This window comes from Aspergillus piperis (genome assembly GCF_003184755.1).
Source record: "Aspergillus piperis CBS 112811 unplaced genomic scaffold BO85scaffold_5, whole genome shotgun sequence".
Taxonomy (NCBI): domain Eukaryota; kingdom Fungi; phylum Ascomycota; class Eurotiomycetes; order Eurotiales; family Aspergillaceae; genus Aspergillus; species Aspergillus piperis.
Genome location: NW_020291595.1, coordinates 37,720 through 61,746, shown reverse-complemented (window position 1 = coordinate 61,746; position 24,027 = coordinate 37,720). Strand labels below are relative to the sequence as shown.

General features: G+C 50.8%; 11 protein-coding genes across 11 annotated transcripts; 4 read left to right on the top strand and 7 right to left on the bottom strand.

Moving 5' to 3' along the window:
- Window positions 1-446: 446 nt before the first annotated feature.
- On the bottom strand, window positions 447-2,016 carry BO85DRAFT_467240 (sugar transporter; the record flags this gene model as incomplete). The annotated part of the gene is made up of 2 exons (XM_025662175.1): window positions 804-2,016; window positions 447-764 (listed from the first exon to the last, which is right to left on the bottom strand). The coding sequence occupies exons 1-2, from the start codon at window positions 1,989-1,991 to the stop codon at window positions 447-449; spliced, it is 1,506 nt and encodes a 501-aa protein (XP_025517370.1). The 5' UTR covers window positions 1,992-2,016.
- Window positions 2,017-2,674: 658 nt separating this feature from the next.
- BO85DRAFT_518280 (uncharacterized protein) lies at window positions 2,675-3,613 on the bottom strand (the record flags this gene model as incomplete). Its single annotated transcript, XM_025664960.1, has 4 exons — window positions 2,675-3,184; window positions 3,249-3,384; window positions 3,447-3,533; window positions 3,595-3,613. 4 exons carry the CDS (start codon window positions 3,611-3,613, stop codon window positions 3,124-3,126), a joined length of 303 nt encoding a protein of 100 aa, XP_025517369.1. The 3' UTR covers window positions 2,675-3,123.
- A 484-nt stretch (window positions 3,614-4,097) lies between these two features.
- On the bottom strand, window positions 4,098-4,906 carry BO85DRAFT_485919 (uncharacterized protein; the record flags this gene model as incomplete). The annotated part of the gene is made up of 3 exons (XM_025663352.1): window positions 4,098-4,428; window positions 4,494-4,795; window positions 4,901-4,906. 3 exons carry the CDS (start codon window positions 4,904-4,906, stop codon window positions 4,098-4,100), a joined length of 639 nt encoding a protein of 212 aa, XP_025517368.1.
- Window positions 4,907-5,306: 400 nt separating this feature from the next.
- On the top strand, window positions 5,307-6,748 carry BO85DRAFT_518279 (muramidase). Its single transcript, XM_025664959.1, has one exon. The coding sequence runs from the start codon at window positions 5,693-5,695 to the stop codon at window positions 6,536-6,538; it is 846 nt and encodes a 281-aa protein (XP_025517367.1). The 5' UTR covers window positions 5,307-5,692; the 3' UTR covers window positions 6,539-6,748.
- Window positions 6,749-7,114: 366 nt separating this feature from the next.
- BO85DRAFT_485917 (uncharacterized protein) lies at window positions 7,115-7,504 on the bottom strand (the record flags this gene model as incomplete). Its single annotated transcript, XM_025663351.1, has 2 exons — window positions 7,115-7,316; window positions 7,365-7,504. The coding sequence occupies 2 exons, from the start codon at window positions 7,502-7,504 to the stop codon at window positions 7,115-7,117; spliced, it is 342 nt and encodes a 113-aa protein (XP_025517366.1).
- A 340-nt stretch (window positions 7,505-7,844) lies between these two features.
- On the bottom strand, window positions 7,845-9,559 carry BO85DRAFT_457583 (major facilitator superfamily transporter; the record flags this gene model as incomplete). The annotated part of the gene is made up of 3 exons (XM_025661530.1): window positions 7,845-7,984; window positions 8,043-9,110; window positions 9,166-9,559. The coding sequence occupies 3 exons, from the start codon at window positions 9,557-9,559 to the stop codon at window positions 7,845-7,847; spliced, it is 1,602 nt and encodes a 533-aa protein (XP_025517365.1).
- Window positions 9,560-9,841: 282 nt separating this feature from the next.
- Window positions 9,842-11,938, top strand: BO85DRAFT_510163 (aminotransferase-like domain-containing protein; the record flags this gene model as incomplete). Its single annotated transcript, XM_025664536.1, has 5 exons — window positions 9,842-9,989; window positions 10,300-10,833; window positions 10,889-11,523; window positions 11,585-11,704; window positions 11,756-11,938. 5 exons carry the CDS (start codon window positions 9,842-9,844, stop codon window positions 11,834-11,836), a joined length of 1,518 nt encoding a protein of 505 aa, XP_025517364.1. The 3' UTR covers window positions 11,837-11,938.
- Window positions 11,939-12,494: 556 nt separating this feature from the next.
- BO85DRAFT_476145 (Zn(II)2Cys6 transcription factor) lies at window positions 12,495-15,150 on the bottom strand. Its single transcript, XM_025662761.1, has 6 exons — window positions 14,818-15,150; window positions 14,324-14,739; window positions 13,672-14,263; window positions 13,516-13,601; window positions 13,038-13,403; window positions 12,495-12,963 (listed from the first exon to the last, which is right to left on the bottom strand). Exons 1-6 carry the CDS (start codon window positions 14,887-14,889, stop codon window positions 12,549-12,551), a joined length of 1,947 nt encoding a protein of 648 aa, XP_025517363.1. The 5' UTR covers window positions 14,890-15,150; the 3' UTR covers window positions 12,495-12,548.
- A 211-nt stretch (window positions 15,151-15,361) lies between these two features.
- BO85DRAFT_476144 (HpcH/HpaI aldolase family protein) lies at window positions 15,362-16,453 on the top strand (the record flags this gene model as incomplete). The annotated part of the gene is made up of 3 exons (XM_025662760.1): window positions 15,362-15,636; window positions 15,692-15,874; window positions 15,935-16,453. Exons 1-3 carry the CDS (start codon window positions 15,475-15,477, stop codon window positions 16,451-16,453), a joined length of 864 nt encoding a protein of 287 aa, XP_025517362.1. The 5' UTR covers window positions 15,362-15,474.
- A 456-nt stretch (window positions 16,454-16,909) lies between these two features.
- BO85DRAFT_368004 (oxidoreductase) lies at window positions 16,910-18,349 on the bottom strand (the record flags this gene model as incomplete). The annotated part of the gene is made up of 2 exons (XM_025655845.1): window positions 16,910-17,303; window positions 17,382-18,349. The coding sequence occupies 2 exons, from the start codon at window positions 18,347-18,349 to the stop codon at window positions 16,910-16,912; spliced, it is 1,362 nt and encodes a 453-aa protein (XP_025517361.1).
- Window positions 18,350-20,191: 1,842 nt separating this feature from the next.
- Window positions 20,192-24,010, top strand: pmcC (putative calcium transporting ATPase (Pmc1); the record flags this gene model as incomplete). The annotated part of the gene is made up of 7 exons (XM_025664535.1): window positions 20,192-20,845; window positions 20,902-21,332; window positions 21,398-21,540; window positions 21,603-22,493; window positions 22,545-22,945; window positions 23,010-23,149; window positions 23,211-24,010. 7 exons carry the CDS (start codon window positions 20,192-20,194, stop codon window positions 23,884-23,886), a joined length of 3,336 nt encoding a protein of 1,111 aa, XP_025517360.1. The 3' UTR covers window positions 23,887-24,010.
- Window positions 24,011-24,027: the final 17 nt, after the last annotated feature.

The following is a 24,027-nucleotide window of genomic DNA, read 5'->3' as shown; positions in this document are numbered from 1 at the left end:
CATCTCAGGGAACAATGCAAAATTTGCCACAATTGCGGTCCTGACATTTCTACTATGTACGTACCAAACGACATGGACCGGCCGAGATAAGAGAACGCGAAGAATTTTGCTGACTGTTTGGTCTATGCGGGTGATCCGTACGGTCGCTGTGGCGGTCTCTCCTCGTAAGAAGGGCCTGTTAAAATACCACTAGGCCAAGCTTCAATAATCTGAAAACCGGTCTTCATGCTCATCCTCAACAGGACCTGCTACCCCAAGCTACCAGTGTCTTGTACTACAGAATCCGTCCGGTCATCCAATACTCATCCGAGTTCCAACAGCATAACGACATGGCAAACGGCAATTTCCAGTATATAATGTGATCGATACATACTCCCGAGAATATCCTTTCTGCTTTCAGATCTCGCATAACTCAGCTTCAGTTCTTGAACTGTGAAATGCACAGTCTACACCGCTACGTGTCTCTCGTCGTGCGTCACTTGTGCCACCCCGTCCTCCAAAGACTTCTCCTTGCCATCCCCGCCCACCGCCGCCGCGGCCGCCGCTCCGACATCAAGACGAGAATGATTCAAATAGATCTGTTCGCTGCGTGCGACCACTTCGCGGACGTTGCTGGATGACGAAAATAGGAAATCGACTGACTCGAGCGTGAGGGACGACGTTTCCGGAAAGAACAAATACACAACCACACAGCAAACAAAGTTGAGAATAGCCCAAATAATATACGTCCGCCAGCCGATGTTGTCGATCGTGACGGGCGCAATCTCCACTGTTCAAAACTGATTGGCCCACTGGAAGAAGACGGACAGCGCCAGCGCTTTGCTCCGCACATGCAGTGGTAGAATCTCGGCAGGGTATGTCCACATGTTGGACATCCATCCCCAAGTGAAGAAGGAGAGGTAAAGGAAGAAAAAGACGACTGTAATGATGACCGACACTTGGCTGTCTTTCCACAGAGTAATGCAAACCGCAATCATGCAGCACCCCATCCCGAGATTTCCTAAACAGAACAGTCGGCGGCGGCCCAGCTTGTTGATGTAGTACCACGTCACAAAGGATGATAGGAGGAACCAGATCTGTGAGCAGCCCGACACAAGGTTCGCGAGATTGGTACCAAGTCCGACCGAATTCGTCAAGATGAAAGGGAAGTAATACTCCACAAAATTGATCCCGGTGTAGGATTGCATCGAGTTGGCCGCGCAGGCGATAATAACACGCGTACGCACCTTACTAGGACCTTGGCGGAACAAGCTCCCCCATGATCCGCCGTCTGATTCCAGGGCAATTGCCGAAGCAATATCCTGCAGTTCAGCTTGGACTAACTCGTGGTCCACGGGGAGATCACGGAATGCAGATAGAGCAGCGGCGGCAGCCTCAGTATGACCGTGGGAAGCAAGCCATCGAGGGGACTCGGGGAGCACCAAGGTGAAGCCAAAGGCGACGATGGGGTAGATGGCCTGCAAGGCGAAGGGCACGCGCCAACTGATCTCATTGTCAAGGAAGCCAAGTCCATAGTCGACCCAGTAGGCAATGTTCGTGCCGATAATAAGGAAGGTCAGCTGCACGGCCACCATGACAGCACGCATCTGGGCCGTAGCGGTCTCAGCTAGCCAGACTGGGGAAGCGCTAGTGAAGAGCCCGAGACCAACCCCAAGGATGATACGCGACACTAACAGTTGGGCGAGGGAAAAGGAAGAGGCGTTCACAATGTCTCCCACGATGTGCACAATGCAAGCTAGCAAGATCGTCCGTCTCCTCCCAATTTGCTCACTGATAAGCACGGCAGCCAATGCCCCTAGCATGCAGCCGATGTCATAGGACGATACCGCAAGCCCCTGCACAGCTGCATCTGGATTTCCAATCATGTTGAGAAAGTTAGGCTCTGAGATGACCTGGCCCATCAAGCCATTGTCGTAGCCGAACAGGCAGAAGCCGGTCGAGCTCACGACGGTGACCAGATAGACCAGGGGCTTTCCTCGTAGGGACAACATTCTTGCTCCTCTGAACAGATTCAGCTGCCATGCAGTGGTCCTGTATTTATACTGCTTTGAGACAGAAAACATGAGTTTCCCCGCATTGTGTTTCGTCATGGGCGAGGAGTAAGCCTACAGCCATCAAATGGTCTGCCCAGACTTACCGCGTCGATCAAAGCTTAACAGCCAATAGCTGAAGTGTACCCATCCAGCACTCCAATGGGGATCTGATGCAGTAGCAACTGGAGAACTCGGCCCAAGTCCGACTCTCCGCACTAACCCCAGATTCCACCCCAGCCTGGTGCCCCCACGCCCCGGACGTAGCCCATCCCACGTCCAGCTGTCCAAGCGATTTTGGCGCCATCCTTGCATACGTATGGTAAGCAACCATTTCTGTGAAAAGCCATATTCTTCACAGGTTGATCGAAAAAAGAGGACAGGATACTTGGCGGGGCAGTGACGGGGTGGTCACAGCTACAGCTACTCAACAATACTTATCACCCCTGGCGCAGCACCGGCACTTATTTGGCAATAATACCGAAGTACTGACAGAAGGGAAACCTATATGATACCAATTAAGGAGACACTTCTAGGATCATTTCAAGGGTCGGGCTCGTACTTTCCCCGATCGACAGTCCCGAGGTTCTCCCGTTTGCTTTTGCTTTGAACCAGCAGCTGTGCCCCCGTAGCCTTGGCAATTTACTGTTAGATTGATACAATCCCGATGGTCTTCTTTATCTGGCCAGCTTTGGGGGCTGAGGTGTGCCACTTACCCCCGGATCTTTCGGGCTGTTATATCCGCACTAGGAACGCAAGCATACAGGAAGCGCACCATTGAAGACGCGTATTCTCGCTATTGTGTACACAGTTGCATGGAGCACGTGGACCTGCTAGGACATATGGAGAAAATCTATGCCTGCTTCCTGCGGTATTGTTCACTCCAGTACCTCATCCATCCCCATTCCGAGATTCAACAAAGATATACACAGGAAAGGTGCAGAAAGCTATACTTCATGCTAGTAGGTGAGCAAATGATGTGGATAAGCTTGGTCATGACCATCCAGCCCACAACAATCCCAACAAATAGCCCCGGCGTGCAGAACACTCAGTACACACCGACTTATTGAGAAAGCCCCACTAGAAGATAAATCTAGTACTCCAGATCGTAGGCCAAAGTATCCTCACATAATTGCTCGCGCTTTTCATGCAATCTGATTGACCGTTAGCTACTACCAACTTCCCGACTGAGGTCTCCACAGCTCTAGGTGGACTTACTCAAGGTGAGCTGGGTGAGTTGCATAGACCTGCAAATCGGAAGGCTTCTCCAGGATAGCCACCAAGCCCATATCGTAGCCCTTTGCGCGGGATGCGGTCATTGCCAACGGGGGATTGGCATGGAACTCCAGCAGTCCTGGAAAAATGTCACGTATGAGGTTTGCTAGTCGTCACACATTCGCCCTGGTGAGTACTGACCGGGAATCTTTCCAACCATGCCCTTACCCATGCGGGCCCAAGCCTCGAGCTCAGCAGGTGCAACACCGGGCTTCAAGCGGAAGAGGACTAGGCGACATGTTATTGTTGTGTACAATGATATCCGATAATTGACAAGATTGAGACGCACCGACGTGGAAGACAGGCATGACTACGCTCGATTAACAATTTTATTGGTGATGGTGATGTGGCGACGTATGCAACAGAATGCAGGAAGAAAAATAGCTGGAGGCATAAATGAGGGGAAATCGAGGAGGATGGGGCGGGGTAATGTTTAGCCTGAGGAACCCGCCGGCATCGCACAAATCACATGACAGCTTAGTTGAAGGCTGACTACAGATGGTTGTGCCAGTGCTGAGAAAGGCGAATTGATATGGAGATCCAGAGCGATCGTCTAGGAAGGTTAGCGTCATATGCTCAAGCATGGTATGACGACGTACGGATAATGCAGACGTTATAGCAGTGACCTTTAGGATCGCAGTCATCATTCATCATTACTATTCGCAGTCTCGCCAGCGTAAATAGTGTTAGAGGCAAGTTTGGGCAGACTTGAAGAGAGAGGTGCGGCCAGCTGCGGTTGAAGGTTCTATTGCGAGGCTACCAGAGATATATAAGTTGGTTGGGGTGCCGGAACTAGTTCTGGTACTTAGGGTGGCGCAGTCGCCGCTGCAGCTGCCCGAGAGACAAGAGCACACAGACCAGATAAGGATCACTCTTCCAATCTCTCGTAAGGAGCCAATTTTCGCCAGCTGACTTATGGACCACTGGCGTGTGTCCCAGGCGCCGAGCTCGCCGTTCCTGATCACATTCTCGGCGGTATCCTGCCAGATCGTTGTAATCCAAGTATCCAACTAAGAGGTCGGCAGCACTATGCTCTGACTGGGTATCTTGAACACGGCGCCAGAAAGTGGCGCATTCGAGCCGATGGACAACTCGACCGGCGAAATAGAAGTTGATTCTTCCACTGCTCAGGGAACGGGTAAGTCGAATCCACTGCGTACGAGGGGTCAGTCGTAAATTGTTGCTTACGTTTTCCGTGTTTCGAACGGGCTACCTTCATAGTCAAGGATGTCGATCAAGGTGAACAGCTTGATAAGAACAGCACCACATCTTGCCAGACGTGCAGCATCACTACCTGAGTCATTCTTCGATTTCGGTTCGACAGAGGATAATGTAGATGTGTGGGTCTCGGCAGCAGAACCGGGCAAGGAGCGGATCTCTTCAAACTGGCATCCCAGTCTATCAAGGTGGCACGATGTCCATAGCGGGGGTGGAACAAGAAGACCCTTCTGCCGCAGAAGAGCATAAAAGCCAGTCGAACGATGGCTGGTCTACATGGTAGAGAGATAAAGGCGTTGAAAGGTTGTTGCGCAATCATGCTTCTGGGTGAAGCAGTCTTGCCAAACATCACGGAGGACTCATTCACTCGGACGGACCGCCATGGACTAATGTGGGCTCGACCCTCTAAATGGGTTATCACACCTGCTCACAGATATATACACCGGCTTTATCCGCCGAAACCCTGTACTTCTGTATAAATATAATGCTTTCAGCGCTCCGTAGTGATTGGCGTAGCCGGAAGAGTTTCTCTTCTCCAGTTTGGGCGGTATCGGGGTGGGTCAAATAGCAGGAGGTGTAATTAATAGCTAGAATCATTGTTACTCGGTGATAGTAAAACATGATCGCTATGGTGTGGCTATTATAGTATTTCGTATGTTACCGGGGAGGTCAGAATTCCTGTAATGAAGTGGTTAAGAGGCTCCTGTGTATTGATGATCCCCACCCGCTCCTTCGCGGCCGAAAACCTCCCTGCTTCCCCATCCCCCCCAACCCAGAAGAAGAAATAAATTTAAGCACTAATTACCCTTTCCTACAGAGGACAACCAAGACAGGATAACCAAATAGACCAGCGAAGTCTAAATAACCAGGTCCCCTAATCACCTTGCGAGGATTCGGAAAAGGGGGAGAGAGCTGGTAAAAATAAGAGCTTGCCTCTGGAGCTACACCCGACGAGCTCCCGCTGCTCCACTGCCCGGCCACTTTCGACCTGCCGCCACACTGGCCTGATGCGGGGAGGCAGCCAGGCTAGGTTGAGGGAAGGGTCAAATATGACTGAGGCCCCTGTTATGATGAGGCAGTCCCCAGCTCGTCCACCTACTTTCCGGAACAACTCTTTCCGCTCCTGTATCACCCAGTGACGTGACCATCAGCCCAGACATTTCGCATTCATGATTGCAAGAAGTGTTCTCCGCCGCCCGCACTTCAGAAGCAACATACCAAGCTTCCTTCGCCTGCGCCGTCTTATTCGCTCTCCTGCTCCCCAGATCCGCCTTGCGCATATCACACCGCCCTTCATCCCTTCCACCCTGTTCTCGACACAATTGGCTTCGCGACAGGACCCCTCTAAACGCGCTCCCGAGATTGAGAGCGGGATGGATGATGCCGACGAGCTGGAGAGACTTCTGAACAAAGATGGTTTTAAATTATGGGGTTTCGTTATCTATCGATGCACGTATCAAAGTGACTCCGACTGGGAGAAATTGATGATCCGGTTCCATAAGCGCGTCAAAAAATACCTTCAGTATTACAACGGCCTAGATCTCCTCGCCAGATTTACTCCAACGGTCTTGGAAGATCGATCTTTCGAGGGTACGACGGTGGCCTCGCTACGTGACAAATTCAATGAGTGGGCTGTGACTGCGGTGAAAGAGGAACAAGAAATTGTTGCCAGCCACCTATGGCATTTGAAAAATGGTAGATACCGCTTTTTCATCATGGTGGACCAAGAAGCCTTGGATTCAATCCTGAGCACGCCAGACAACGATATACACGGAGGATTCGTTCGTCTAGTCAATGCCGAATGGAAAGCGGAGGAGTTAGATGAGGAAAAGCTGGCGGAACGCGGGGGACCTGGCCCAGAAGAGGAGCCACTGGAAGGGTGTACAGAGGAGGATGTTGGCTGGATGAAAGTATGCTGGGGGGAGTCGCAGACGCCTGGATATGTGATTCTCGATGACTCCCTTCGGTGGGATAGATATTATTCGCGGCCACCTGTGATTCAACGTCTTGCCTAAGATCACAACGTGACTATAAAGAGGCCTGGGATCTGTCCACACTTGTACTAGACATAGAATGTCCGATTGTCGTTATTAGAAAGAGAATCTACCTCAGAGAGCTCGTTGAGAGGAAGTAGGATAGTTATTATTATAATATTCATTCTAGCAATACCCAATAAATTTAATCAGGCTAAGTATTTATAAAAAAAATATTAATCTGATTTAGATTTTTATTATATGTATGGAATAGATTCAGAAATGAATATTATTGTTTTTACATACTTAGAACTCTATAGGATAATGAATAAAAAAAATAAGAATTATACTATTGTATTCAGTGTATAAAGTGCTTTTAAATAATACTGATTATAAACTTATTGAATAATATCAAACTTTTGTCCCGTTGTGAAGGTTTCCCTGCTTGAAAACTATGATCGCTATGGTGTAGTGGATAAATGCCCCTACTCACTTCTTTTCATCATATATAGGATAGCATGCTGTTTTCTAGATGGCATTCATATATAGGTGACGGCTTAGGCCTGGGTGTGAGAGGCTCAAATTAGATCTGGACATCAGTTCAAGTTAAGAGAAATGCTAATCGTATATTACGAGCTCATTTAGAAGATCGCCCATGGCAAAACAGTCTCGGTACACCACTGGCCGGCGTTGTCCTGGCGGAGGCGCATTGACTAAAGTCCAGTTGGAACCAGGAGTCTTCCGGGCACTGCTGGAGAGATAGGCCTGCGGACAAACAGGACCGAAGATGGTGGCATCCAATCTTGTTTCATCTGGATAGCTATATGAGTAGTCAAATGGTAAAGGGCGTAGATTCTGCCAGCGTTACGCGCCGATGGGAGGAAGAGCGTAGGGGACGCGGACATAACGATGAACCTTGTCGTCAATTCGTTGTAGGCCACAGATCGGACCTAGACTGCCCAGGTTGAGCTCGCAGGGCGTTTGCTCCCACGAAACGTGATTCTCCATTGCCGAATAAATGCGTTGATAAATTAAGAAAGAGATGGTGGGCAAGGGCATATGGGCCACCGGAGAGGGACGCAACGGGTGGGTGAGGAAGGGGGGACTCAAATATATTCAAATGTACGCGATGAAGGCGGGCCAGTTTCGGCCGGATACAATATTAGCATATCGTTAAAATAAAATAGCGGACATCACTCTTCATAATCTAGGATACCAGATGAAGATATCAACAAAGTGAAATCAGATTCTAGCTATATCCAGTAAGGGGTGATCATGATACATAGGAAGCCAACTCAAAGGACCACGTATTCATTAGACTCGAGTGGTAAACACACAAATTCGCCCACTACAGACTGTAAACAAAGTGAATGTTCTCGTAGTCTGTCATGTCTGACTCTGCATTTAGGCGGCCCTGATGCGCTGACTCCTGGACAGTCATGGCCATGGCGGCAATCAGAGAAGCGCGACGTTTATTCTGCCAAACACCTAGATGCAATTTTAGCTTTGAGCACCGGACGCAGCTTTTGGCTCGATGGATACTTACAGTAGGTGCGCCACGCGATCATCAAAAGTATCTCCAGGCCGTACATAATAGAGCATACTACGATCGCGGGAATGTATCGTGGCGCATCCTTAGCTCGGAAGACCTGGGCGCCGACGCAGTTTCCTACACAGTAGGCAATGAATAGCACAGTGCCTGTAACCGACTTCTTTGTCCGCCCTGCCACGTTGGATGGCAAGAGAGTCCATATCAAAGGACCGGCCAGATTGCCCACACTGGTCATGAAGTACACGCCCCAGCGCGCCCACAGCAGGCTCGAGGAGTGAGGGAGCAGGGCCAGGGCGAGCATACCGCAGAAGGCAGGGATCACCGAAATGATCATAATATAGACTGCCACCCCTGGGTTAGTGCCTTGGCCAGTTAAGGATGACAGGGACAACGCACAGCGGGAATTCCGTTTTCTCAATGTTATATAACCAGCGATCAAAAACCACGCGATCGATAGCAGCTGTTGTGGAATTTTACCCTTCACAATGGTCTCCAGGGCCGTAAAGCCAAAGGAGACATACACGAGGTTTCCAAAAGCCGTTGTGCCACCATTGGGAATGGAATTCACAACGACGAGAAAGAAGAAGAAGTAGGTCTGAGGGTCGCGGAAGGCGATGGCCACCTGCTTCCAATCCAGAGTGCGCTTCTGGGCATCCGAGCCAGTTTGACTGGCCACCACTCGCGCCGCAGCCATGCGTTTTTCCTCAGGGGATAGCCAGCGTACCTCGCGTGGTGTACCTAGGAGAAGATAGGCGATGCCGCTAAGTACAATGGTCAACGCCCCTAGAAAGAAGGAGATGCCCTTCCAGGGAGCCATTCCATTTGGGTGTGTCTCAGCGCGGCGGCCAATACCATAGTTAACCAAGCTAGTCAATACGTCCATCCCAGCGTTAGCGCTGCCCCAGATGACCGAGCGCATTGCATGTTCTTCCTTGGTATACCATGTGGCTGTGATCAGCAGAAGGGCTGGGTAGGTGGTGCATTCAGTGACACCTTCAAGGAATCGCAACACTGCTAGACCCGCAAAGTTGGTGGCGAAGGCGATGCACAACACGATGATGCCTTCGAGCTATCATCAGTGGATAGCTCTCTCAGCATATTATGTGGACAGACTCACCCCACAGGAACATAGACACGGCCACGGTAGGGCCAACACTGACACGCTGCAATATATAATTACCGGGGGCCTCGCTGACCAGGAAAGCCAAGTAGAATATCGAGGTTAGCCAGGAGTACTGTTGACCCACCAGATGGGTGTCTTGCTCGAGGCCAAATGTGGCCTGGGTCGAGATTGATGCCTTGTCAGCGTATTGCGTGCCAGAGATAATCCACATCAACGGGAGGATGATCCAGTCCACCTTGCGCACCAGCCGGCGGTACTGGTCCGGTGTATATTCAGCTTCACTAGCGTGGACCAGGTCGACAACCATGCCGGGATGCTTGTCATCCCCAAGCGGCGGAGGATCCGGCGACCTCTCTGCCAACGCGATGTCTGCCTTTCCAGATGCCATGAAGGTTTAAGTTGCTGAAATTCCCCTCATGATTTCGTTGTCCAGTCGGTTGCAAGCAGTCAGTATTTATCGGGTGCGTCTATCTCTGGCCCTGACATGCCCAGCTTGCCTGTCCGCCACTTCGGATCTCGGGCCGCGTATGATAAGAAAAGAGAGGAGCGTCGTCAATCTCGACGATCCTCTTCATTATGTGCGACTTAATTCTCATACAAATCCTACTTCATATTGCTCCCTCCTTTCATCTGTGCATTATCGTCTTATCTTTCCTCCACCACAGATACAATGACCCAATCCCAATCCACCAACGAACTCCCCACGGCGGTTGACTTTAGCCACCATATCAACTTACGCTCCCGGGCGCGTCATCCAAGCCCCCTCAAGGACATTATTCGGTTTATGGCCGTTGAAGACATGGTCAGCCTGGCAGGAGGTATGTTACAAGTCAAGCTATGTGTTTTTATTGCCCTGTCTCGATTAGATGCCCCCATCTTCTGGATTTTGTTTCCGCTTGTGACATATTTGCTGCTGCTATGACCCGTTTGCCCTCCCTATTCAATCCTTTGTCTTATGACCATTTGGCATCCGTTCTCTTGTCCATAGTATATTGGTCAATATTCCAATATCTGGGCCACCAAGAGGCCAACTACATAACCTCGGTGAACTGAGTAGTTTTGGTTGTACGCTGCTGGAGTGACTGGCATCAGCTGAACACGTATACACCTTCTGACACGGGTTTTTAGGCCTTCCGCACCCATCTTTTTTCCCTTTCCACAGAGTCACCATAACCGCATCAACTCCAACAGCCGAGAATAGCACCTGCTCGCTCGAATTGCCCCTTGAGGGTTTCTTGCAGTATGGGTCGGGATCAGGCAATGCCCAACTACGTGCCTGGTGCCGCGAGTTTACCCAACTGGTGCATAGCCCGGCATACGCAGACTGGGAAGTGCTGCTGCATTCAGGAAATACCAACGCATGGAGTAAAGTAGTCGGCCTGTTGTGCGAGCCAGACGACTACATCCTGTGTGAGAGTTACACCTATCCTTCCGCGCAGGCCTTTTGGATCCCCCTGGGTAACAAGGCGGCCCCGGTTCCATCAGACGCGGAAGGCATGTGTGCTGATGCTCTCGCCCAAACATTGCGCGATTGGGATGATACCCACCCTGGCGCTCGGCAGCCGCGCGTGCTTTACCTTGTCAGTGTCGGTTCAAACCCATCCGGCGTTACGATGAGCATACAACGTCGACGAGACATTTACGATGTGTGTGTCGAGTACGGTACGGCTGACCACGTGCACTACTGACTCTGCGCCATGGGCTGACAATTGAGCAGATGTCATTATTGTTGAGGACGATCCATACTTTTTCCTGCAGTACCCGGAATGCAATGCTAGTCAGGTCACCATGGACGACCCTGAACTCGTCGGAAGCGATGAGTTCTTGAGGTCTTTGACACCGTCAATGCTCCAAATCGACCACCAGGGCCGTGTCATCCGGTTGGAGTCCTTTAGTAAGACATTGGCACCGGGTCTGCGGCTCGGCTACTTTGTCGCTAATCCTGTGTTCACGGAGCGACTGCTTCGTGCGACCGAAGTCGAGACGCAGGATCCATCCGGCCTCTCACAGGCGCTTACCCTCCGCTTGATGCAAAGCTGGGGTATCGACGGCTATCTTGGCTGGCTGCAGGGGCTAAGTGTGGAGTACCGTTGCCGACGTGACTGGATGATTGACGCCTTTTCGCAGCATTTCCGCCTTGAAGACGCGGCGGAGGATAGCAGAGCCCTGGTGGCCCACCTCGGTGACATTCCTATTTTCTCCTTCGTACCACCGACCGGTGGTATGTTCATCTGGGCCTGCTTTTATCTGTCGCAGAACTCTGCCTTTAAGCAGCTACGGCACGATGAGAACGTGGTTGATCCGGAGCAGACTGTGGCCGACCAGCTGTGGCGGCAGTTGGCCGAGGCCAAAGTAAGTAAAGTACAGGTCGTTTTGTAGACATTCCAGAGGACGTATTGACAATCACTTACAGGTCCTCCTGACCCCCGGGTCTTATTACCACCCCTGGGAGGGGCCGGACAAAATTACAACCCACGCGCGCGGGGCCACACCCTCGACGACCAACTTTCGGTTTTCCTTCTCCATGACGACGGTATGAGACCCTGTCAAGACTATCTGATTGAATGAGCTAACAGCGGTACAGAAGGAAGAGATGGAGCGTGGTATTGCGCGAATGGCTCGAGTGATACGGGCGTCGTGGAAGCTTGACCAGTTAGTAGGTTAAATCCGTCTTAATAGAAAAGACCATATATAGTGCTGCATCAATACCTAGTCCAGTTGGTATAATAATTACATACCATGAAAATGAAGTGTTACAATCATACCCCCCTGGTCGCACACTTCATAGGTTTCACCCATGTAAGATCCAGGGTAGGAAGCAAGTTTCGCGGTCGGCGACTGCCTGCACTGCAAACCTAGCATGTCCACGCAGCATATCCACCCTTGCTTATCGGCCACACTATCTGTTTATCAACATATTACCAATATCACAGACTGCGGATGAGATCCGAACCAACAGTGGGGTCTTCCTCTCTCGCTCCTGAGTTAACACATAGCAGGCTACGCAAAGAAGACCGCAGTGGGCATAACGCGGAAGATATCATCGGATCACAGACCTTATGCGCTAAGGATATCCTACGGTATCTACTTGCTGAGATCACCATCATCGTCTGCTTCGGGCTCCTGTGTTGTCACTCTCGGGTTTGTATCATGGTACGACCGTCGTTAGCATACCCTCATGACCGCTAACCGGGCCCGGCCAGGCTACCAAGCTTCGAAAACCCCTTACTTCATCTATTTGTACTCAGCGGCGGAACCTAATGACCATAACAGCCTTGTTCAGCGTAGCCCATCACTAAGTTTACTCAAAAATTGGCAACCGTGTCGCATTCGCGCATATTTATTGCGAAGGTACATGCGGGTATTGCACACCACTGCTAAAGGCCATTGAAAACCATGTCCGCAGTAGATGGTGAAAAGAGCTCCCACAGCCCATCCAGAACGGGCAAAGATGGAAGATGAGCGCTCGCGTCTGCCCGGGGATGTTGCAAGAGCCGCTCCAGGATCGCCCTGCCACGACTCGCGCAGGGCCACACGCACTCCAGCTCGATCAAGGATTGTAACGCCTGATAGACGTCAGTGAGGCCCGCGGCTGGCTGATCGCTCTGTGGGTTCTCCATGGTCCACAGCAGAATACCAGAGATAGTAAGATACTGCACGCAGAAGGCGAGGTGATGGGATGGAGGCACCCGCTCGCGGATTAGCTCTGCAGCCTGGATGCAGCTCCGCGCCGCGCTGATGCACTCGCTACTCGGATCGGTGAGGGTGGACAGAGTTTGACCGACAAGAGGCCTAGCCGGTAACATGTTTAGTCATCTCTGAACATTGTATCGGGGCTCGGACGTTGACTGAATGAAGAAACATACCGATACAGATTCATGATGATAGCTGAGTGAAGGATAAAAACAATAAAGCACATGGTGAGACTGGGTCCCGTCTGGATCCGGTTGGCGGAAAATCGGATCTCATCCGGCAGCTGCTGTAACCAATGCTCCAATTCATGAACCAGCCGGTCGACGGCCGGTCGCAGATGTTGCCAGCGCGCTGTCCATGTCTCTCTTCGCACTGGCGGCGACCCGTGTAGGCGATGCACTTTGGCAGCTATCCGACACAGGCGAGTGAAGGCGACGAACCCAGCCATGGGCGAGCTGTCTCCGTCGGCCGAGGGCAGCTCGCAGCAGCAATCTTCCAGGTTGGCGGCCATGGGACGACCGAGGCAGATGGAGGTAAGGCTGTATGCACGGTCAGAATCAATTCTATCTTTTTTCTCCTAGTTCTTTATGTATTCCACTATGCCCTTACGCCTTTTGTTGAAGCAGGGAAATTGAAATTTGGGGGAACTACCAGTCGAGTGTAAACAAGCCCCACCATACCCTTTGGGCGACTTGCGCGTCGGCATCGTGGTCGCTAGTGGAAACATGGGCATCCTTCTGCAGTTCTACCGTTAATCTGACAAGCACGAGTTCAGTAGTGACAGTGCACAGGGTGTTGGTGACATACCAGGCTGGCGATATGGAGGCCCAAATCTTGGGCGATGCGGACTGCCTGACCCACCAGACGCCAACTCTGGGCCACGGTATTCCAGCCGGCAGAGCACACGGCCAGCAGGCCCAGACACTGGGCTTGCTCCAGAAACACTTCACCGCTGGAGGCCCAGAAAAGCAGAAGAGCCTTTTGGTAGTAGTCAATGCCTACCAGCCCCGTAGCACCGGGTTCGCGTGGCAGTAGCCCGGAGGCGCAGGCGCAAACAGCAAAGAAGACGGAGAGGAAACCGCGTTCTACAGGACTTCCCGCAGTCATGGCGCGATACTGGGAAACGAATCGGGTCTGGTCTAGGATAGGAAATGTATAGTGTAACTGGTCAAAGTAAATTCCGACAAGGAGATCTGCTACATACTGGGGTGGACGGGCCAATTCGTTCGCCGATGGCAGATAGGGGAGCTCGGGCCAGACCTGTCCATGCTGGAAGAAGGGCATTTCAATTGAGGCCTGGGGGATCGAAGCTTGAGCTGAATTGGGCGAGCGATCTGGAGACGGTGACAACCCTTGCACTGCCTCAATAACCAGATTGTTGGCTGCACCGCCAAGGTATCTGGAAGGAATTCATCAGCGATATAACTCATGCTGTGATACTTGCTATTCATCAACAGACCGCAAACGCCCATAGGAGTCAGGTACCATATGCCCGACACGATCCCGCGATTTGTAAGATGTGGGAGTTGGCGGGGCATCTAGGTGATCGGTGCCAGGAATATCATCCTCCGTCTCCATATCCACTTCTGTTGGGAGGGATCTGGTCCTTGACTCTGACCGTGAGTCACAGTTCGAGCCCGGGTTAAGTGGTAATCCCGTTCGGTTGTTGGTGTCGCGAATAGCGAGGATACATTCCGATAGCGTCTGGGTGAGGCCCTCAAGCCGCAGTCCCAACGCCTCAATATTCCGGTAATACTTGTCCAAAGAGCTGGCATCGCGTCGGCTGACCGCCGCATTATCGTTACTATCGGGATACTCGCATTTCTGGTTGCGCGACTGGCAACCATGGCATGGCTCCTCCCCGTCACATTTTACCTGCGAACGGGTCGAGATTAGCAGAATCCCCGGAGCAGGGAAGAAGAAAAATCAAAGAGGTTAGTACTGGGACACTACCTTCTTCCGCCGGCAAGCAAGACACGCCTTCCAGACACGTCGGTCGGACTTTCTCTGCATTGGTGAAGCCATCAAGAATCAACGTTGAGACACAAGGGGGTGCGCAGCAGTTTCATCGCGGGGAAAGTAACTTTGCGGGGAGAAGAGGGGAAGCAAATCCCAAGCTAAAATCGTTATCAGACTTTGGTTATCGGGGCAGTTGCTTATTACGGAGTTTATCATACATGATCAGTGCATTGACTCGTAACGAGTTCCTTATTTCAGTTGTCTGCTATCTATCAGTTCTCACGTTGATAAATGTCATTCGGTCGCACTCGGCCAAACACAGAATAATTCGTCCGGCCTCCTCGTGAACTTGCACGTAATTTCACATCAGTGGCGATTCTATAAGCATGACGAATCATAGTGTAATAATCGCTTATTATTAGCTCTCATATTAGATATTGAAGATAGCTTCATTGGACTAGACTACAATACAACAGAGCTTGAAGGGTTCAGCAACTGAAACCGGACCTCGGGCCGTGATCCGACCCTATTTGCCATTCATATACAACAATCATCCGAACAACCCGCAGTATTGATCAGCCCTACTACCACTATTCGCAACCAACCACTACAGATACCACTTCAGAAAGGGCAGACCCATTTTTTACTACCATGGTCACTTCTATTGCTTCGCCAGTTGTGTCCACAACTGGAAAGACGCGACTGCAGGCTTCACTAGAGCGCGCGACCGCGCGGCAAGGACCGTCCATCGGACAGTGGCTGGAATTTCCGGGCTACTCATTAGCACGCACCGTAGCACCTCTAGGGGCAGATGTACGTGCAGTTTGTCTCACATTCTACTCTCATCCTCAGTACTGATATGAATTAGTGGGTATTGATTGACTGTGAGCATGGGGACATCGATGACAAGGCCATGTACCTGCAGGTCGGAGCCGTCTCCTCAGCTGGGGTGTCACCCATCGTGCGCATTCCCGCCTCGGAGCCCTGGATGATGAAGCGCGCCTTAGACTGCGGCGCCCACGCAGTAATGGTGCCTATGTGTGAGACCAAGGTCCGTCAAATGCCCGTCCCTCATGGCTGCCATTCCTTCCTCATCTGAACATCCTGCCAGGAACAAGCCGAGGCTATTGTACGAGGGTGTAAATACCCCTCTTCGCAGTGGCCCCAGGGGTTGCGGGGTGCAGGTGCCATGTTTGCTCCGGCTGCCTTCAATCAGAGCGGGCGAGAGTACCTGACTCACGCCAACGACAACGTGGTCATTATCGTGCAGATTGAATCGCGGATGGCAGTCGAGAATTGTGCTGCCATTGCAGCAGTTCCAGGCATCGACATGCTCTTTGTTGGGCCCAATGACCTGGCCTCATCCCTGGGGTACTTTGCCTTGGATCACGCCCAGATTCCTGAGGTCCAGGGGGCCACGAATCGCGTTCTGAAAGCCGCCAAAGATGCTGGAAAATATGCTGGTCACTTTGCCCTTTCGGCAGATGTGGCCGCGGCCAAATACCACCAGGGTTTTGATTTTGTCAACTCTGGAGCGGACATTGTCGCCTTGACTTCCTGGATGTCGGCAGAACTGACCAGGTTGCGCCGACTCACAGAACTTAGCGCTGCAAAACCGAGTCCTCAGTAAAGATGGAGTACTTTGGTGCTTTTTAAACGGATTTGACAACCTTAATCACAGCGACTGATCCAGCACAGGATAGAATGTCTCTCTCTTATTTCTCCCATTGGTCTTTCTAATGTTGGACGGAAAAGGAACAGCTATAAGTTTATTTCCTTGTTTTGGTGGCCCAACCTCACTTGATTCGCATATGATTATTGCTAGGTTCATGACATCCTCTCCAACCGGAAGACCTTGTGCCACCCAGGTCCACGAGGAGCGGAGAATACATCGACGATACCACCCAAAGCCATGCAATGCGATACCTCAGCTCACCACAGATAGTGCGGACTCCGGTGAGTAAACCAGTCATTGTCTCGGAGCTGTTATATAGCTAATGCTGCAACACAGCTGCACTTGCATTTGGGGGTACAGCATTGAACACAGGGATTCGCATAACGTATGCCGATCATCCTGCCCATACCTCTACTCAGCTGTATTGCGCACCTCCCAAACTGTCATATCCTTAAAACCAAAATCCTCAACCGTGACGTAATCGGCTGCCTGAGGCCCCAGATGAAGAATTCTTCCGAATAATTTAATGATGTAAAAGAAGGCCCTCGTATAGGAGAGTGCCAGAACGAGGCTTCTCATGGTCCAGATGCCCCAAGCGGTTTCGGGATTAATAAGATGTGGCATACCAGGTGCCAATTGCTGTGCATCCTCGACAATAGGTCGCATTTGGTCATCGTACTGTGCCAAGGCAGATGAAAGGTCTGGGCTCTCTCCCTTGATGTAGGGTTGGAGGTAACCCGCTAGTTTATATGCCGCGCTAAAAGCCAACGTTGTGCCCAGACCCGAAATGGGTGATGCACAATACCTTTCTATGTCTTAGTCGGGAGCATTTTAGGAATACCAGCCGACCACAGCTGTGATAGTGTAAGGGTCGTCAACTTACCCAGCGTCCCCCAGAAGCACTACCCTTCCTTTACTCCAGCTGTCCATCTTCACCTGCGATACCGCATCGTAGTAGAAATCATCAGTTGCCTTCATTTCCCGAATGATTCTGTCGCACTCCCACCCGGCGCCGTGAAAGTATTCCTCCAAGAGTGCCTTTTGCTCCTGAATGCTGCCACTCCTCTTCGTCGCCACATCGACGAATCTTGGATCCTTATCATTGACCACATACATGAGGATCGTGGACCTCATGCCGAGACCGTCTGGTCGTAACATAATGCCTCGTCGCCCAGGGGCATGGAACCACCGCCTCCAGTTGTCATCGTGTTCCTCTCGCGGAATGCTGAAGAAGCCCGCGAACATACCCAACCGCTGCAGTCGGATGTTTTCCCCTTCTTCACCCCAAACCATCTTCCGCGTCCTGCTCTGCATGCCATCTGCTCCCACCAAGAGATCGAAGCTTCTTGTTTTCCCGCTCCTAGCAAAGCGCACATGCACCTGGCTTCCGTGCTGCTGGATCTCCTCGAGAAAATCACCAAAGATGTACTCAATCCCAGCGGCGCCGTCGCGTTGCGCTTCCGCGCTAATACGCTGGCTATTCTTCCAGCATAGCTCAGCCAGCTTACCCCTGAGAATCTCTATGTCGCTTGTTCCTGTCTGTATAGTACCGGTTCTATCTGCTGGATTCTCCGTCCAAATTCGATTACTCTCATCCACCATGCGGACCCCCTCCTCCCCCGTGGTTGAAGCTCTGATTTGGGCCTCCAGTCCGAGCTTCCGGATGATGGTCACGCCTGCGCCACGAATGTCAATGTTCTGGCCGCGCAGATGAGCTTTCTGGTTAGACTCGCGCTCCAGAATGGTTATCCGAGGCTTTTGGGCTGCGGGGATGTCGGCGAGCAGCAGAAAGGACGCTAATGTGGGTCCTGCGATGCCACAGCCGACTATCAGGATGCTCAGAGATGCCATGTCGGTGATGTAAAGTATAGATAACGATTGTACTTAGAGAAGGATCAGATAGCCAAGACCGACAGAGTCTTGGATGCCGGGAGAGTGCGAGCCTTCAGCCACGTGATATCAGCATGGCTGCATGTTTAGCGCCGTGCGAATTGTCGGTCAGGCCTTGAATCCCTGTCCCTTTCGGTTGATTGGTGGAGTAGCTGAGAACTCCCTTCCTTTCGGTGACACTCCTTTCTGAAAATGGTCTGACCCGTTAGTCTTGTTCTAGTGTAAGGATAATACAACACCGTTTAGTGTGGCCCCTTCACAACAGCCACCCTGATCCGTTCGGTTATCATCGGATCCCCATTCTATCTACCGCCGATATAAGTAACCTGGAGCATTTATTCCCTGTCTTCCTAAAGTGTGCACTAGCTCCTGTGTCGGAAAACAGGCGACGCTCTCAGTCAGCGCGGGGTACGCCAGGCTTGATTGCCCCCCTATAGCCCGTTCCTTCGTTTAGTAGCATATGTCTTAGACTCTAGACACTAATCTATCCCAGTAAACAGGACGCGACCGTATCAGACACTGCTCGCAAAAGCCCCATCTTGAGTTATGCTCGGCAATGGTCAATCAAGACATTGTAACGAAGTCAATGTGCGTATAAATAAAATATTTGCCTTCCTTCAAGTACTGTTTATACAAGTCGAAGTACTAAGTGCTATCATGCTTGGGATGATAGCTGGTGAAGGTACTGACTATAGATATGTAAGAATGTGAAAGTCTCTAAAAAAGAGGGGAAACTGAACAGAACGAGTAACAGCTGAAAACGCACTGTATGAGGGAGGCATGGGCTGATAACCCATTAGTAACGATAATGATAACTTATGTCATGAACCATCCGCAGATTGGAATCAACATATTGTAATTTAGCAATTACTATCAAGAGGTCGGCTGCAAGACGACAATGTTTTTGATTTCTAGAATTGCTCACTTGTCCAACTTCAACGGGTCTAGGTGCCGCATGCTATCATGATAACGTCCTGCCTGCAATTACAAGCTACACGATAATATGACCATCCTACTCCACCTCTTTCAATCTGAGTTTAACATTGTTCTTTATATCTACGAGAAGCATGTTGCGGGCGTTGCCTGCCAATTTCCAAGACAAATAGTGAATCCCCTTTCGAATCATATCACTTATTTCAGATATATCACGTCCTGAGGTCATATTGACTTTAAACGTTCGAAGAGCTATCAGGCTGGTGGCGATAGATATTCTGTATACAGCAACCCCGCCAACCCCTCAAAGCTAAACGGGGTTTAACCCCACACGACGTAGCGGGTGCATTATGATGGTCTTCTCAACAGTTACTTCACACTTTGGCATGAACTTGGCACGTCACTCATATGCTTCAACATCCTCAACAGCAATCGATGACAAAGCCAAGGGAGGCAGTGCTGCGCCGAGAGCATCGAGATATGGTAGACCCGTTATCTATCCAACTTTAACCGCGATAATGACAAGCTGGCTGGCAGCACTGAGACCTATCCACAATAAACCTCTCATCTTGAAGGCTCTCACTCTATCAATGCTTTGAGCCGGTTGACCCAGGCATCCAGCGCGTCGGCTCTTGTCCATTACTTTTGTGAAGCGGCGCGGCGAGACATTGGGAGGTTGTGGTCTGATAGCCTTTCCGCGTATCGTTCATGCCGCATCATTGTACCATGGTTCACTCTCTGCACAGAAGTATATAGCACAGCCTCAATACATCAGTGGCTATCGAGACCTACGTATACACCATAAGAACAACGATACAATTTTGTGTTCAATAGCTCCATCCATTATTTCTTTCCTGAAATGCTGCAAACATGAGTAGGCCCGATCTTGACAACTCGGAGGAAACTGAGAGCCACGCGATTCCATCCTCCGCCCCTGGCCTCGGAGCGGAAAACGGGCCCGACGGCGGCAATTGTTTTGCTTTTTCGCCAACCCAGCTAAACGACTTGTTCAATCCAAAATCTCTGGAAACTTTCTGCTCTCTGGGCGGACTTTATGGACTCGAATTTGGGCTACGAACTGATTTAGCTACTGGGCTACAGTCGGATGAGTCCGTTCTGTCAGGACGTATTTCGCTCGAGGAAGTGAAGCAAGTCGCATTAGCAAAGACAACGACATCACAACGACCGCTCCTAAGCAATCAATCTCGTCTGGCCAGAGGGAGAACACATGGCCTGCCATTCCACGATCGCATAAGGGTATTCGGGCGCAATGTATTGCCAGTGACAAAACGAAAAGGGTTCGGACGATTGCTATGGGATGCCTACAATGACCGAATAATTCTACTTCTTACAGCAGCTGCATTTGTATCACTGTCTTTAGGCATCTATGAAGCTGCTAGCGGGCAGTCGCAAGTAGACTGGATTGAGGGAGTGGCTGTTTGCGTGGCAATATTCATTGTTGTCTCGGCCACGGCAGTGAATGACTGGCAGAAGGAAAGACAGTTTGTTCGTCTGAACAAGTTGGTACGCTTTATCCCAGTAGTCCCGCTTGCTGCATGTGTCTAGGCTAACCAGAGTAGAAAGTTGATCGTGAAGTTCGTGTCATTCGCTCTAGTCAGTCCATCATGGTTCATATCCATGATCTGACGGTCGGAGACGTCGTGCATCTCGAGCCTGGAGACTGTGCACCAGCTGATGGAGTGGTGGTGACATCTTATGGGCTAAGGTGCGACGAATCAATGGCGACAGGCGAGTCGGATCATGTTGAAAAGCATACGGGCTTCGAGGCTTTCGATTGGATAGCCGCCAAAAGCTCAACTGAAGATATGGATCCATTCATTATCTCGGGAAGTAAGATCCTTGAGGGCCTGGGGACTTATCTGGTGCTGAGTGTCGGACCTAACTCCACTCATGGGCGAATTATGGCTGGTCTTGCTGTCGAAAGCGACCCAACGCCTCTTCAGGTCAAGTTGAGTCGCTTGGCAAAATGGATAGGCTGGTTCGGACTTGGGTAAGGCCTACTTTCAAGTACTCTTGCTCAGGCTATGACGAAGTACTAATCAGGCCGCTCGACAGGGCAGCTCTATTGCTATTCTTTGTACTTCTGTTTCGCTTCCTAGCTCAGTTACCCGAAAACGATGCATCGTCCACAGAAAAAGGTCAGGTCTTCATGGACATTCTCATTGTTGCGGTCACGGTAATTGTTGTCGCAATCCCAGGTAGGTTGATTAGAGACCGTTCGAACTAATTCATGCAACGAGGTCGTATTGACTTCTGTTAGAGGGGTTGCCACTCGCCGTTACCTTAGCACTAGCTTTTGCGACGACACGTATGCTCAAAGAGCAGAATCTGGTTCGGCAACTGCGCGCGTGCGAGACCATGGGCAATGCAACCGTCATCTGCTCGGACAAGACCGGCACCCTCACACAAAATAAAATGACAACTGCTCTTGGCATACTGGGCTTAGCGGACGCCTTTACACAGTCAGGTACAACCGCCTCCAGCGTGGAGCAAGCTGCCTTTAGCTTCCCAGAAGCCATCGGCCGATACCCCGTAGCCTTCCGCGATCTACTCATCAAGAGCATAACCGCAAATTCCACGGCCTTCAGAGAAGAGCGAGAAGGCCGGATGGAGCTGGTAGGAAATAAAACAGATATCGCACTTTTGCACCTGGTGCAGGAGCACCTCGGGGTACATGACATCAGTCGAGAGCGGGCAGATATCGATACTATACAGGTCTATCCGTTCGATTCTGCTCGCAAAGCAATGGCGTTGGTGTACCGTGTGGACGAATCAAGGTGCCGTGTGCTTGTAAAGGGGGCAGCAGAGGTGGTTCTGAGAGAATGTACTTCCGTTATCACTCCAGGGTCCTCCTCACATGAGGATATATCCACTCAACAGATAAGTGGGACCGACTTTGAAACGTTGGGTGGGGCGATCAGGAAATATGCCTCTGCATCGCTACGCACAATAGGACTCGCATATCGTGATACCCCAATCGAACTAGTCGCTGGGGATGGTCGCCAAGAAAAGGCCAGCCTTGGGTTCGAGGAGCTTTTTCGAGAAATGACATGGGTTGGGCTCTTTGGGATCCATGATCCCTTGCGACCAGAGGTAAGGGATGCAATACAACAGTGTCACTCGGCTGGGGTCAAGGTTAAGATGGTGACAGGTAAGTAAAATCTCACAATATCGAACTCATGTTGACATTTCTGCGTCTTAGGTGACAACCTTAACACCGCATTAGCGATAGCAGAATCCTGCGGTATCAAAACGGCTGATGGTGTTGCTATCGAGGCGCCAGAGCTTCGTAAACTTGATGAGACCGAGTTGGATATTATCATGCCGCGCCTTCAAGTACTGGCTCGCTCATCTCCAAGTGACAAACAGCTTCTTGTAAACCGTTTGAAGCACCTGGGTGAAATTGTTGCCGTGACTGGTGACGGGACAAATGATGGTCCGGCGCTCAAGTCAGCCGATGTTGGTTTCTCAATGGGACTGAGTGGAACTGAGGTGGCGAGAGAAGCGAGTTCAATCATCCTTCTGGATGATAACTTCCGATCTATTGTCACCGCGATTGCCTGGGGCCGGTGCGTCAATGACGCTGTGGCCAAATTTCTGCAGGTATGGTTTGTTCAAGCTGGCGGCCTCCTTAGGTACGAAAATTTCTAATAGCTTACCGATGCAGTTTCAATTAACAGTGAACATCACAGCGGTATGCTTGACTGTTGTGACCGCCATATACAACAGCTCCAACGAAAGTGTTTTTAAAGCAGTGCAATTGTTATGGCTGAATTTGATCATGGACACTTTCGCAGCCCTAGCTTTGTAAGTATATGTTTTGCCCACTGTGAGCCTCCCTCAACACTGTTGACTGACCTCAGAGCAGAGCGACCGATCCCCCAACGCCGGAGATACTACTACGTCCCCCCACTCCCCGGAATGCATCATTGTTCACAGTTACCATGTGGAAGCTAATGCTCGGACAATGCATTTACAAGCTGGCGCTGTGCTTCACACTCTTTTTTGCGGGGGACAGGATATTGAGTTTGGACATGGATGATAATAATGAAAGACTGCAGCTCAACACCATCATCTTCAACACTTTCGTATGGATGCAGATTTTCAACGAATTTAACTGCCGCCGGCTAGACAACAAACTCAATGTCCTTGAGGGTGGTTGGAAAAATCGGTGGTTCATCGTGATAAACTTTCTGATGGTGGGCGGTCAGATACTCATCGTCTTCGTGGGCGGCGCGGCATTTGGCGTCGTTAGACTGAGCGGCACCCAGTGGGCAATCTGTCTTGGATGTGCGGTAGTCTGTATTCCTTGGGCAGCCGTGCTCAAGTTCATCCCGGACAAGTACGTGGCTTATGTTTTGAGATGCTGTGGTTGGTGTCTCTTCGCAATCCTTCGCCCATTGAAGAGGGTAGTACAAATCCTGGGACGGGCGGTCAGGCAGACCGGTTTCTGGTCCCTGATACACCGATGGCACTTGGGCAAGCATTCTACGAAGAGTCACGCCGACGAGGAAACTGGGAACGGTCTGCATTCGACCATTTAGCAGCTTTTGAGATCGTGGGCATGCAGAGACCCGATTGGGTTACCTATTTCTCGAGAGTATATACTAACTGCAAGATACTTTAAGGCTATTGAGTTAGCATTATCGGTGCGAGGGAAAGGTCTACTCACATCTGCGTGGTTT